This window comes from Phaenicophaeus curvirostris, chromosome 4 (assembly GCF_032191515.1).
Source record: "Phaenicophaeus curvirostris isolate KB17595 chromosome 4, BPBGC_Pcur_1.0, whole genome shotgun sequence".
In the NCBI taxonomy this organism is placed as follows: Eukaryota; Metazoa; Chordata; class Aves; order Cuculiformes; family Cuculidae; genus Phaenicophaeus; species Phaenicophaeus curvirostris.
In genome coordinates this window covers 67,072,095-67,086,672 of record NC_091395.1, presented here as the reverse complement: position 1 = coordinate 67,086,672, position 14,578 = coordinate 67,072,095, and the positions used below count along the sequence as shown (strand labels likewise).

Below are 14,578 nucleotides of genomic sequence, written 5' to 3'. Positions count from 1 at the left end.
TTTTTTTTTTTTTAATAAAAGGTGAATATAACCCATCCTATTCTATTTCGTTCCCTCATTCTGCAGAGAGGTATAACTGATGCTCAGAAGTTTCACTATGAGTCAAGAAACCAGAGAAACTGCAAACAGCCAGACCTTAATATGAAGTGAATGTACAAAATTCAAAGATTTACACAATACAAAGGTAGAAAAATGAATATATAATATGAAGGAAGAGAGAAGATGCTGTTTGGTGTGATCAGAAGTGACTTAATAAAGCACAAAAGAAATTAAATGGCACCACAGCTTGATGTTTTGAATTGTTTCTTGAAGGTTTTCAGCAATGTCTGGTTGCAGACTGCAGCAAAGGAATCTGGCAGTTTGGGCAATCTGTACCAACGTGGCAGAGTGGCAAAGAGAAAGTTGCACAAGACTGTGAAAGCTCAACCTCCCAATATGTGAAAACTGCTGCTCTTTTGTTGAATTTACGTTGTTAGCATTCAAAGACATGTTGAATTAACTTTTAAACAAAACTACTAAAGAACAACTGCAGGCAGAAAATTCTTTTAAAAAATGGAAGCTGTCAATTTTTCAGCAAACTGAGTGAGAAATTTTAGGAGTCCAGAGAACACCTCACCTCCAAAGGACAGCCATTCATCAGTACCGCACTTTAACTATAAAACCAAAACCAGTTGGAGTTAAAAGTGAATGTTCCTGTGCTCAAATTGTTACTGTTGTCACAAAAATTCTAAATTGGAACTTGACTTTGGATACCAATACCTTTAGGAGGTTCAGTGGCACAAAGCAAGCTGCTTAATATTGATCTTTCAGTAATATCAGAAATTGTTTCATCTTGTGCATGCCTGTACATGCAGCAGAAAATCATACTTGCATTCTCAGCTGAAAAATAAGTAATTGGCAAATATGCAAGGTATGATACAGCATTGTTTTAATAATGTCCCTTACAACTTACTTCATAGCCCCACAAGACATATTGGCAGCATCATACCAAACCCACAGATCAATGTAGAAAACTGTATGCCAGTACATTTGACTACATTTGCATCAATACAATGTGAAGCAATGAACAAATTAATAAAGTTACAAATCAAGAAGATTGACATACTTCCGCATAATACCTCTAAATGAGTTTCTGGTCCATACATGTCCCATATTTTTCTTCTCCTCACATCAATTCCTCTACCTGAATGCTGAAATATTTGAACAACAAAAGTATCACGTTTAAGTACTGCTTTCTGTAGAAAAACAAACAAGTCTGTCAAACAGGCTCATTGAAAGTATATATTAACAGTGATTATTTCATTTGTACTAAAATTTAGACACATTTCAGGCAGAATACTTTCAGATTGAATACTTTCAATCCTTTCTTTCCCTTCTAAATATAAAGGCAAAGACTAAGGAACATCAAGAATACATCTGGTCTGAAATTTTACCTGGGCACTCCTATTGAGACTACTCTTGAAAATCTGGGTATCTACAAAAGTAAAAGCAGAACATTGTTTTCTGTTTGTTTGTCTGTTTTTAAAATATCAAAACCTTTCCTAAGACAAGAATTACTGTAGCACTCACTGGAGTCAGAGAAGAATGCTATTCTAAACAGTTTGAACTACTGAAGTCCATTAGGTTGTTGGAGTCCAAACACACATTTCCCTTTATGAACTCATAGGGAGAGGAAATAGGACTGGAAACTGGAAAGCAAGAAATAAAGAACACATAAGTAAGGGTATCTGAACTTCAAGAACCTGGTGCAGAACTAAAAAAAAAAAAATCAATTACTAAAAATGCCCCATAATACTTTCACACCCAGTTCTGACATTCAACAATGTTTGTCAGTGCTACAGCAGTGATGACGCAATGATGTAGGAAAGAAAACATTTACAGAGAAAATTGCATCTTGTATTAGATCTATTTTTAATGGCCGCACAAGGATAGAGAACTTGTATTACAAGAACTGGGGACTTTTTTCTAACCATTAACATTTATTATCTAGCAGGAGGAACTAAGTTCCTCCACAAATTTTACCATGTTCTCCTGAAAGAGACAGACCCAACTTCACTGTTTTTTGGTTTTTTTTCAACCTCACTGACTTTTTTTGTTGTTCTTCTCAGAAACTACACCTCAAGAAACTGAATTTTGCTCCTGCTACATTTTCACTCCCAAAAGCACAGTATGTTGTTAGGCTTTTTCACAATTAACAAATCCTAAGATTGTTTTTAAAAATATAGAAAAACATTTTCAGCACATGACAAATAAAATTCAACTTCAATAAAATTAAGTTAACCAGAAATATCTCATTTAAAGGTGCTTGTGAGAGAGAATACCTGTGTTAAGATTCCCTACTTCTTTTTGCTTTGTCTACAGCATAACTAAATTACACCACTATTTTTTCTTTTCGATCTTACCTCAGAAAAATAGCCTTGAATTCAAATGAATTGCACTAATAAAAACAGATATGTAAGTGAAAAGTTCCTAAAGCTCTACTAATATTCTTTCCTGGTAACTAGAGGTATTAAATACTATCGTAGCGACACAAATTAAATGGATTTTGGCTATTTGCATGCCAAAAGAAAAAGGAAAGGTTAACAAGATAAAAGAAAAGCCGAACTGACTCTTTATTTTTAATTATTATTTTAAAAAGCACTCAATTTACCCCTTCATTGTTTAGAATATGAACCAATAGACCATTTCCACATCCAAGATCTACAAATGACTGTTTCTTGGTCAACTCTTTTTCTTTTCTCTCTTCTTCCCAAAGAATCTATGACAAGAAAAGAAAAATATTTTAGACTTCTACTCTCATGTTTCCCTGCAAGAAAGCAGCAAAGGTTATTGGAAATGAAAGGAGAAAGCTGGGAGAGAATCTAGATTTGCCAGAAGGCATTCTCTGTTCTCACGAAGAAATCAACTTCAGAGGAAAAAAAAAAAACAGAAAACACTAAATGTGTTTGTGAAAAAAGGCAGGAATTATGTCACAAGATCTATCATTTTCTAAGTGCCAAGCACATTCTCCACTCCTCTTTGAGTCACAGGAAGCTAAAATCAAGCAAGACTATACAATCCTGGGCTACAGTGAGCATAAATGTAAAATAAGCTGCTAAAATAAAGGATGCAAGAGTCAAACAGAGGAAGCAAGGATGGTAGCAAATAAACTTCAACAGCATCTCTGCCAAGTAACACCACAAAAGCATTTATACCCACTGTATTCAAGAAAGAATTGGTGGCAGAGCTGAAATTAAAGACCAAAATGTTCTTTGTAATCAGTTTGCTATATATGAGTACATGTAGCATCAGCTTCCACTGAACACAGTGTAATCTACCTAGCAACAATCAGCCATCCCAGGTTCTACATCAGCTAAAGCAACCCCAAAACTTTTCTAGTCCCTGCTCTGTACATAAGTAGTTGCTTTTCCATAGTTACCTAATTCATAAATAGTTAATAACTAGATGTTTGCCTGAAGGACATGGATTAGTCTCTATCAGCATCAAACTACTTTTCCTTCAATGAGAAGCTACAGCATTCATCAACTCCACACACATTTTTGGTTTTTTGACTAACAAAAATCACAAAGAGTATTTAACAGTAAAATTTAATGCTTATAACATTGCTGCTTGTTAATGTGTCAGTTTTGCTAGAGGGAAGGAAGCTGCAGATAACCCATGAGATTATCAGCCTGTGTTTACATTTTTAAATGTACCTATCATTGCACTTTTGCACTCCAGACTGTATCCTAGAAATCCCTAATCACCTCCTGCACAGATCACACATAATCCTCAATCCTCTGCTGAGATTCTCATGATTCAAACCAAATGGCTACTTCTCTGGGCATGTGCTGAGACAGTAGGTGACCTTAACGTGACTGCAGGTAAAATGAGGTCAGATGCTCTCTCCTCTCATCATATTAATCTAGATGCTCTAAATCCACAAAAAATTAATACTAGGCCTACCTTCTCTTAATAACCTGTTCAATGCATTTCTAAATAATGAGCTCACATATTTCATCACATAGATATCTGAAAATTTTGCAAGCAGGTTAGGTTATTAACACCATACTTTAAGCTTTCATTTATATAAACCAGTTACTAAATGACTTTAATAATTTTAAAACTACTGTTATGTCAGCTAAAACATATTATCACTGTAAACTAATACTCATGCATTACAAATTTGCAAAGCGTTCTTGTGAGTGTTATTATAGAATCTTCCTGTCATTGTGATTCCTAACATACAGGAACTACTTTTCAACATTTAATATTATCAGGGTGGTAAAAATGGTAAGACTATTACATAGCTCTTTCCACAAGCCAGTATCACAGAATAATAAAAGTTGGAAGGGACCTACAACGATCCAACTATCTGACAGCTTCATTGTGATCATTTCTCTGATGTGATAAGTTCTGTCACACTGAAGTGACAAGCAAGACTTTGCAAGTAGCCTAGGTCAGTCAGGCTCCCTCAGAAAACTTTAAAAAATCTTCATGACAAAAGAAACAGGAGTTCTAAATTTAAACAGTCAACTACCAAAATTGATGAGTCCTCAACGAGTTCTGTAAATAAGGTATCTTATTTACAAATACTCATTTAGAGAAGAGCAAGAGGTATTACATTATACTTCAACATAGACAAGCTCTTAACTGAACTCTGGATAGCAATCAAAACACATTAGTACGACTACATAGCGACAAATTTTGAGGCTGTTTAAAAACTTCCATTTCTAGTGAATGCAGGTGGTAGAATTTTCATAGATTCTTAAACAGGTAGCTGCCTTAGAAAACTTCACCAAACACTTAGATTCTGTGTTCCTAGCATCTTCAGTTAGTCTTACGGCATTTGAGGATGGGATTTGAGCTGAACTTTATCTGGGAAAGGCAAAGCAGTAAAAAACCTCTAACATAAATGTAACAAATCCTAGAAATACGTTTAATATAATAGCTTCTGATCTCCAAATCAGTCTGTCTAATCACTATTTTTCTGCTAAATCAGCACTTTTTGATTTATGACTTAAAAAAATACATCTTGTCTGCATAGGTCATAAACTTCCTATAACAGAACTGCAGAACATTAAAGTGTCTTCAACAAAGAAGTTTCAGTATCCTTATAAACTTAATTTTCAGCGTTATTGTGCTGGGTTTTGTGTTATAGGACAGCATTAAAAAGAAAACAGCAGATTTTCCCTTTGATTTGTCATATTAAATTCTTTTTCACTTCTGTTATAAAATGCTTCCTTCTATAATCATTTATATGTAAATCCCTGAAACGTTGTTGAGAGTACTACCAAAGAATATCAGAATACAAACACAACCTGAATAGCTACAAACATGAATTCCACTTTCAGTTTAAGTTATGCTTGGAAACACTGTAATAACAACTTTATCTCTCTGCTTAAATATGAGCAAAAGAAAAACAACCACCAAATCCCTCCTCCCCCAAATCACAAAAACCCCACATCCTCTCTCTCCCGCCTTCCCCCTCCTTTCACCTTGTATACCCATAATAACTTAAGCTCATTCTATTTTAAAGAATGCAACAACTATAAAACAAAACTACTAATTTCTTTAGAAATAGAACCTTATAAAGTATTACTAGGCAAAGCAGTTCCTACCAGTAAGTAAGTGGCAATGGCAACATCTTCATAAACAAATTTCTCAGGATCTGTCACTTCAGGCCACACCTTCAGAAAAAAAAAATTGATAAAAAGTTTTTTTGCACCATCTGAAATTCAAAAAGCAGCCAAAGTGATCTGGATACTCATCCATTCCAATAGGTTTCTGCGCTTCACAAACTCTGCATTTTAACCTCATTAAAAATATACACAAAGAATGTAAATAGACTGTTTGATTTTGTAAGCCACAAGAAATAATGGTGTAAAGAATGTCTGCTGTCATCCAATCAATAAAGTTTCCAAGAACATTATGGCTCCATCTGTGCAGCTCACAACTGCCGCATTTGTTCAGTACCAGAGCATGCATCCTTTTGCTTAGCTCTCTCGGAAGAAAAATACTTGTATTATTCCTGTTATGTGCAATACTGAAAACACGAGCATTTGTAAATTTATTTTCACAATGTAACAGGCACAGAATTATCCTGGCACAACTGAACATGAATCAAAAACTGAAGAAGACAGAAAGTGGGCTTATCCCTGTTTAGTAAATGACGAATTGAAACGAAGATTTAAGTGCTCAATACTACACACCAAGTCTACTGCAGAGCTAAAGACTGAATCATTATCTTACCCACAAATACAATTTTCCTCTCATGTATATTTTTCTATTAGTGCAGAAATATCAGCAGTAAAACCTTTCAGCACTTTCACAGTGTTTTATAAGACTTTTTACCAATTCTTTTGCCTGTAGCTACAGTCTGGTATATAAAGATGTAGGTATTACTTCACAGAACCCTTAAGATGATCACTGCCACTTTTCAAGATTCCCAGGATAAAATTACAACATCCCTCCTATAACTCAGAAAAAGATAATAACATGTAACATCTAATCTGCTTATGAAGATCAGTGCTGTTTCCAGGATCTTTCAGGTTCTGAAGGAGGTGGTACTTTATTTATGCCTTTTAATATGGATGACTTGATGTTCACATCTGCTGTCCTACTGTTTATTTCTCATTTGAAGGGAAACATTCTGGAAGGTATTTAACTCCTCAAGATATTTAGGGTACATCTGACTCCAAATCTTGCTTTTCCAGTTCAGTTCTTCAAACATTAAATTGTTTGTTTCCCATGTACACAGGAAAAAATCCCCAAACAGACAAAACACCAAATCACAAAACATGTATTTCAATTAAATTACTTCTTTTACTAAAACAAAAATCAGCAAAAGAAGCAATTCTACTAAGCAAACAACAACAGAAACATTATAGGAAAATATATTATTACTGCATTTATTGCCAAGCTTACCTTTACCATCTCTCTGTATTTTTCTTTAAGGTCTTGATAAACTTTGCTGTATTTTGCTACAGAAATGAGTGAGAGTGTGCTTTTAAACTCACTGGGTTTTTGCTCCACAGACCACTTAGCCAGTTTGGGCAAAAGTTCATTTTCAAGCCATGCTAATTTGGGGTATGCAATTCCATCTGAAAACCAGTCTTCTGGAAATGGAGCCACAATAGATACAGACCTTTAAAAGTAAAACAAAAACTTGTATAAATGCAGTGTATTTCGTTATCACAGCTAGATCACATAAAAGAGAAAAGAATGATTAAGTGGAAAAAAAAAAAATCAGTGGATCAGACAAACGTCTAAGAGTAGACTGGGGAATATAGGAACCTGTAATACACAGAAAAAGCAGTATGAAAAAAATGGTGTCATCCTCTCAATAATTCAGAGCTTGCTTTTTCTCTCACTCCCAGCACTTACCATTCCTCATCTTTCACATGTGTAAGTTGAATTTGATAAATATTGCTCTTTTTAATACAATATTTTCCTTCACTATTTTCCTCCAAAGGCAGAAAGGTCACAGTTCCATTGTAAACATCTGAAAAAGATATGTAAATGGTGATATATTATTCCATAGGAGGCAAGATGTAGGACAACACAGGAAGAAACACAATGCTAATAACAGATCTGTTTCTCTGTGTGCCTGACACCTAAAACTATACAACTGCTCTGTTCAGCAACCACCCTACTGATCTCAATGCTATCTATCACCTGTGGAAGAAAATGTTCATAATCAGTGACAGATTCCAAACACTAGATATTTTGAAAGAGCTGAGACGGGCTGATACACAGGTGGCCATGCCCTTAAGTGTCTCTACCATATTTCAAGTAGACATACTACAACTTCGGTCATGTTTCATTCTTTAACATCCATCACCCATGAACCACAATTAACTCCTACAAAAATAAAAACAGAAGGGATGGAGAGTGTTTTCTTTTGAAATAACTTATAGATAAAAAAAGGACACTACAGCAAAATATGAATGGCACAAGTCAACCTAGTACTCACATGCTTCTGATTTATCTCAATTTATTCTCTATATCCTTCCTAAAAATGTGACTCTAAAAGCATTTACTACATTCCATATGGTATACGATATGTATGCATTATTGCAAAAATATTTTTATTTATTATTTACCAAGAGTGGTATTTTCAGAATAACTTATTAAGGTCTCACTTCTGAAAACGGCTTTTCAATTGCCATCAAAACAAATATTCTGACAACTACATATCTTCAGCCTAAGAATTCTGTATTGGCTAAGTAATCAAACTTTCATTTGACCTCAAAATTTTCTGAGGGAGACAGAAAAAAAACTATTAGCAATTAAGGAAACATTGAGTCTTTCTATCTCAGCCCATCCTTAGCCAATTCTCTAATATTCTGAATTTTTTTTCCACTTCAAATATATTAATTTAAAAGAAAATCTTCTCCTAGGCTTTTTTTCAGAAATAGGCTACCTGTATGTAGCTCAGGAACAACGTCTCTCAACATCAAAAAGAAAAAATATAAAACATAGAACTGCAATATATACTTTTTTTGGAAGGCTTACTTTTTTTTGAAGAACCACTAGCCATAAGAGCATCCATCAGCTGTTTCCCATAAATAACTACAGGGCTGTTTTAGTCTTAAATTCAACTGGGTCTGGAATTTTGATTCTTGTCAAAAAATATCCAAAGCTTATCTTAAAAAGGTGTCAACTTTTACCCTATATAGGTTTCTTTATATTAGTATGATTTACTGCAGCGTATTACTGTATTATAATGTAAGCATCTGTAAAAAAACTTAATCAAACTTAATTTTAAGCCATGCTAAACAATAAAAAAGCTGACGCGAGCAATTCAACTTGGCCAGGCAGGTGCCACAGCTGGCTACTTTTTCATTAAGTCTGCATTTCCAAAGGCTACTGTCACTCTTTACAAACTGGGGGTCAGGCTTGCACCACAAATAGCATTTGCCCACGGGCAGCTCACTGACAGGAGCTTGCACGATGACAGGCATTCTTCCCCTCTCTTTTTAAGGAAAGCAAAAAGATATTTGCTGTACTTCTTCCTCAGGTACCTGGGTTCCCTAAGCACTATTCCCACCTCAGCAGGACTCCACACAACACATTAGACCACACACACTGTGGCCTTCCCCGACCACAATTCTCCAAGACTGAAGAACAGATTGTCTAAATTTGAGTCCTACAGGTATCTGAAATCTGTAATTTGTATTTCAAATGCCAGCACTTCTTAAAACAACAGAAAAGATAAAACCACATCAACCTTAGGCAGCCTGATGTAGGGGGACGGATCCTTGCCCACAGAGGCAGGATGGAACTAGGTGATCTTTAAAGTCCCTTCCACCCCAAACTATTCTATGATTCTATGATAAAGACAAAAATCCATCTGCACCCCCACAGGTTCAGGTTGTTTATCCTAGAGAGAAGGCTCCAGTGAGACCTTATAGTGGCCTTCTAATACTTAAAGGGGGGCTACAGGAAAGATGGGGAGTGGGTCTTGATCAGGGAGTGCAGGGATAGGATAAGGGGGCATGGTTTTAAACTGAAAGAGGAGAAATTTAGATTAGATATTAGGAAAATGATTTTTTTTTTTCCACTGTGAGGGTGGTGAGGCACGGCTACAGGTTGCCCATATTAGCTGTGGATGTCCCAGGCCTGGCTGGACGAGGGTTTGGGCAACTTGGTCCAGCAGAAGGTGTCCCTGCATCACAGAATCATAGAATGCTTTGGGTCAGAAGGGACCTTAAAAGATCACGTAGTTCCAGCCCCCTTGCCATGGGCAGGGACACCTCCCACTAGACCAGGCTGCCCAAGGCCCCATCCAACCTGGCCCTGAACACCTCCAGGGACGGGGCAGCCACAACTTCCCTGGGCAACCTGCGCCAGCGCCTCACCAGCCTCCTCGTGCAGAAATCCTTCGCGGTGAAGAATCAGAGATGCTCTCTAAGCCCCGTTGCGATGGAATCTCTGTTAGACAGGAGAAGGGCAGCCCTCCCGGCCCCGCTCACCTTGCACCACCAGCTCCCTGGCGGGGACAGCGCGGGGCCGCCCGCGGGGCAGCAGCTCCCGCAGCAGCGCGCGCAGCTCCGCGCGGCCCCAGGGCCGGAGAGGGGGCGGCAGCGGCGCCCGCGCCGCCTCCCGCCACACTCGCCCCAGCAGCGGGGGGAGCAGCGGCCGCCCGTCCTCCTCAGCGGCGCCCTCGCCGAGCGCCACCGCCCCCTCCGCCTCCACGGCGGCGCCGCACAGCCGCCGGTTGGCCACCTGCGGCCTCTCCAGCCACACGCGCGCCGCCGCCCAGAAGCCGCCGGGCAGCGAGGAGGAGCCGCCGTCCCGCACCCGCGCCGCCGCCATGGCCGGGCCCCCCGCGGGGAGGAGAGGGGCGGGGCGGGGCGCGCGGAGCTCGTCAGTTCCTGGGGCGGGGACGGCGGCGGCCGCAGGTAGGAGGGCGGCGGGAGGGAGGGAAGAGCAGCGGTGGGATCTTCTCCCAAGGTACGAGGGGACGAGGGGATGAGGGGCAGTGGCCTCAAGCTGCGCCAGGGGGTGTCAGACTGGATATCAGGAAGAAGTTCTTCACGGAAAGGGTCGTTGGGCACTGACAGAGGCTGCCCAGGGAGGTGGTTGAGTCGCAGTCCCTGGAAGGGTTTAAAAGACGGGTAGACGAGTGATTTAGGGAAAGATAGGAATGGTTGGACTCAATGATCCAAGGGGGCTTTTCCAACCGGGTGATTCTGTGGTCTATGAAGGGACCTCAGAGGAAGGGGTGTTGTTCAGAGGGACCTGGACAAGCTGGAGAAGTGGGACTGTGTGAACCTCATGAGGTTCAACAAGTTCAAAGTCCTACACTGGGATAGAGGCGATTAGCGGTTTTGGTACAGGCTGGAGGGTGATGTGATTTGAGAGCAGCCCTGTGGAGAAGGACTCAGGGATGCTGGTTGATGAGAAGCTCGACGTGAGTACCTGAAGGGGCCTCCAGGAAACCTAGGGAGGGACTGTTTGCAAAGGCTTATAGTGGTAGGACAAGAGACAGTGGTATAAACTGGAGCGGAGCAGATGTAGATGAGGTATAAGGAGGAATTTCCTCACGGTGAGAGTGGTGAGCCACTAGAACAGGTTGCCCAAGGAAGCTGTGGCTGCCCCATCCCTGGAGGTGTTCAAGGCCAGGTTGGACAGGGCCTTGGGCAGCCTGATTTAGTGGGATGTGTCCCTGCCTATGGCAGGGGGCTTGGAATCAGATAATCTTTAAGGTCCCTTCCAACCCAAACTATTCTATGATTCAGTGAGGCAGTAATGCACACTTGCAGCCCAGAAGGCCAACTGTATCCTGGGCCGCATCAAAAGAAGTGTGGTCAGCAGGGCAAGGGAGGTGATTTTTCCTCTCTGTTCCTCTCTTGTGAGACCTTATCTGGAGTGTTGTGTCCAGTTCTGGAATCCTCAACATTAGAAGGATATGGAAATTTGGAATGGGCCCAGAGGAGGGCTACAAAGATGATCAGAGGGCTGCTATGAGGACAGGTTGAGAGAATTGGTATTGTTCAGCCTGGAGAACAGAAGGCTTCAAGGAGACCTTTTAACAATCTTCTAGTATGTGAAGGGATCATACAAGAAAGCTGGGGAGGGACTTTACTTGGGCCTGTAGTGATAGATGGCTTGTAAGGTCCCTTCCAACCTAAACAATGCTATGATTCTGTGATAAACGTCATCCAGTTCCAAATCACTTGCCATGGGCTGGGACCCTTCCCACTGGACCAGGCTGCTTAAGGCCCCATGCTAGCTGGCCTTGAACGCTTACAGGGAGGGGGCATCCTCACCTTCCCTGGGCAACCTGTTGCAGTGTCTCACCACCCTCATTGTGAAGAATTTCTTCCTAATGTCTGGTCTAAATCTTACTCCCTCCAATTTAAAGCCATTTCCCCTTGTTGTGTCACTCTGCCCTTGTAAAAAGTCTCACCCCAGCTTTCCTGCAGGTCCCCCTTCAGGTACTGGAAGGCTGCTCTAAGGTCTCCCTGGAACTTTTTCTTCTTCAAGCTAAACAGCCCTAACTCTCTCCAACCTGTCCTCATAGCAGGTGCTCCAGCCCTCTGATCATTTCCGTAGCCCTACTTTGGACCTGTTGCACAGACGGACATTGTCTATTCCCAGATCAAGGCTTGATCAAGGCTTTTCTTCTTTTTCTGTTGTTTGAGGAGGGTCTTTGTCACCGTGGCATTGGACACGGTAGCTCAGCACCAAGACATCATTCTAAAGTGAACTCAGAACTGGGAACACTGACTGGCAGCCTGACAGGGCTTCAAGGAAACCAATCTGAGTATGGGTATTTTTTAAAGTAAAAAGCAGTACATTACCTAGTCTTTTTTTGGTTTTTTCCTTCTGCGAGCAGAAATGAGCACCCCAGTTCCTCCACTGTGTTTGGGCTGTTCCCATAGTGGGTGTGCTATACAACTTCAATGGACTTGTAAGGGCATGGTTTACTCTCTGCCTTTGAACCCTCCAGTGTTGTCTTTCTCGAGACAGCTGCCATTGCTAGCTTTTAATTTTCTAGCAGCTCTGTTTTTGTAAGTAGTAGTGTTTTCTGTCAGAATAGAGGTACAATATTGTTATTCTTGACAACTGCCAAGAGTCTGAGCTGTTGTTATCATTACGCAAGATTATTCACGATAATACTGAAATGTTCACTTGTGATCTCTTACCGTTTTTGTCCAGCTGTGAATTTGAATCACTAGCAGGAGGACCTTCCACATGAAAATATTTTCATCTCAGCATTTCAGGTCAATGAAACTCTAGCAGTTCCTGACTAGCTGAAAATAACATGCCTTATTTTTTACTGCCATATCCACATGCAGATTTCAAAATGTCAGCACAAGGCTGAAATTAACACTGAGGTTATTCTTTAGGGAACTCTGTTGCAACTTTCCTATTGTAACCACCTGATTTGCTTTCCTAATGAGTTTTGAAACTGTTTGCTTGGAGCCAAATTATATTAAAACAATCATAGAATCACCTAGTTGGAAAAGTCCTCTTGGATTATCAAGTCCAACCATTCCTATCTGCCACGTCCATGAGCACCTTTTAAATACCTCCAGGGATGGTGACTCAACCACCACCCTGGGCAGCCTCTGCCAGTGCCCAATGACCCTTTCTGTGAAAAATTTCTTTCTGATATCTAGTCTGAACCTCCCCTGGCGCAGCTCGTCCTGTCTCTTGTCACTTGGGAGACAAGGCCAGCACCCTCCTCTTCTCTGGACACACTCCAGAGCCTCAACATCCTTCTTGTGGTGAGGGGCCCAGAACTGAACACAGTATTCAAGGAGCGGTCTCACCAGTGCCAAGTACAGAGGGAGAATAACCTCCCTGGACCTAATGGCCATGCTGTTTCTGATAGAAGCCAAGATGCCATTGGCCTTCATTGTGTGAAGACAGAAGAATTGTAATTTTTTGAAGTACAGGATCCTTTTTTATGAATGCTTAGGTTTTCTCATTTGAGCAATCTCATTGATTTGCCATGTAAGTAAAGTTAGATGTAATAATTGCAGTATTTTCACCTGTTTTTTTCTGTTCTGAGCCAGAAGTTTTGACCTCCTGTGTGATTTACCCGGTTTCCAGTTAGAAGAGTAGCGTCTGTTTTTTTGGCTTCATGTTGAAATGCTCTTTCTCAATACCTTTTTTCTCTCTGTTGTGTCCTCCCCCCCGCCTCCACTCCCCCTTTGTGTCCAAATCTGTTGCTCAATACTGGAACTGCAACTTTGTGGAACTAATCTGGAAGTCTAGATACATAAACTATCCTGCAGACCTCTTCTACTATGTCTATACTGTCCAGAACTGGAAAATTACCTCTGTAAGAGGATTAGATTGAAAGAAAAGAAAGGTAGCAAGGAGATACATCAAGATGATAGGGGAGAAGAAAAAGTGATGGAAAAAGTAGAACACCAAATTAGTAGTTTCTGTATTTATTACATTCATAGTCTTTGCTGTCTGTCCCTTGGTCAGCCCTGGAACTGGAAGTCTTCCCAGTGTCTTTGAGAATTCCTTCTTCCAGCCAGACCCGTGGTTAAAATGTGGCCTTGCTCAGTCATTTGTGTGTTGCAAGCGTAACAGATGCCTGTGCTCTGCATGAAGTGCCGGAATTTCCTGCGTGTGCTGTGGGCAGGTGGCAGCAGGGGGCACTCCAGCATCGGCTTCTGGAAGCAGCAGAGGCAAAAGCCTTTACTCTTTGGACTAGGTTCTGTTGCAAAGCGAGATTCCCCTTCTGGCCAAAACAAGTGCAGCTGTATCTACTGAAAAAGAAATCTTGCTGGTTCTGGGAAACTTTGCAATGCACTAGCATGACCCATATATATATACACACACAACAAAATGCCAGCAGACTTCATGGGGTCTTACTGCTTTTGATCACCTACACAGGAGTCTAAGGCCAGCTTGGCACAGAAAAAATAAGTTCATGCAGAAAAAATAACTATATTAAAAAAAAAATTGTAGATGGGAAGAGAGACTAAAAATGTTACAAGGCACCAAATAATAGAAATTAAAATGCAACCTTAGGGAAGAAAGAGGGAGAGGGTAAGTATTGTTGCAAGGTTTATACGTTGTATTATTTAAAATTTATTATTGAGTATGGCAGTATGGCACTTGAGAG

At 40.4% G+C, this 14,578-nt stretch overlaps 2 protein-coding genes across 6 annotated transcripts in view; one reads left to right on the top strand and one right to left on the bottom strand.

The window, feature by feature from the left end:
• TRMT44 (tRNA methyltransferase 44 homolog) overlaps positions 1-10,302 on the bottom strand; it is a 335,844-nt gene extending 325,542 nt beyond the window's left edge. For 2 of the 4 annotated variants that reach the window (XM_069856400.1, XM_069856396.1), the window contains exons 1-6: positions 9,957-10,302; positions 7,366-7,483; positions 6,907-7,126; positions 5,601-5,669; positions 2,651-2,758; positions 1,119-1,190 (exon numbers count right to left, since the gene is read on the bottom strand). In XM_069856400.1, coding sequence (XP_069712501.1) covers positions 1,119-1,190; positions 2,651-2,758; positions 5,601-5,669; positions 6,907-7,126; positions 7,366-7,483; positions 9,957-10,299 — 930 coding nt within the window. In that variant the 5' untranslated portion in view covers positions 10,300-10,302. The remainder of the gene's footprint in view (positions 1-1,118; positions 1,191-2,650; positions 2,759-5,600; positions 5,670-6,906; positions 7,127-7,365; positions 7,484-9,956) is intronic. The other 2 variants (XM_069856398.1, XM_069856399.1) reach the window with 2 other exon arrangements.
• Positions 10,303-10,329: 27 nt separating this feature from the next.
• The window catches only part of ACOX3 (acyl-CoA oxidase 3, pristanoyl), a 35,677-nt gene continuing 31,428 nt past the window's right edge, over positions 10,330-14,578 (top strand). For both annotated transcript variants that reach the window (XM_069856395.1, XM_069856394.1), the window contains exon 1: positions 10,330-10,385. The gene's annotated coding sequence lies outside the window, so the exon portion shown is untranslated. The remainder of the gene's footprint in view (positions 10,386-14,578) is intronic.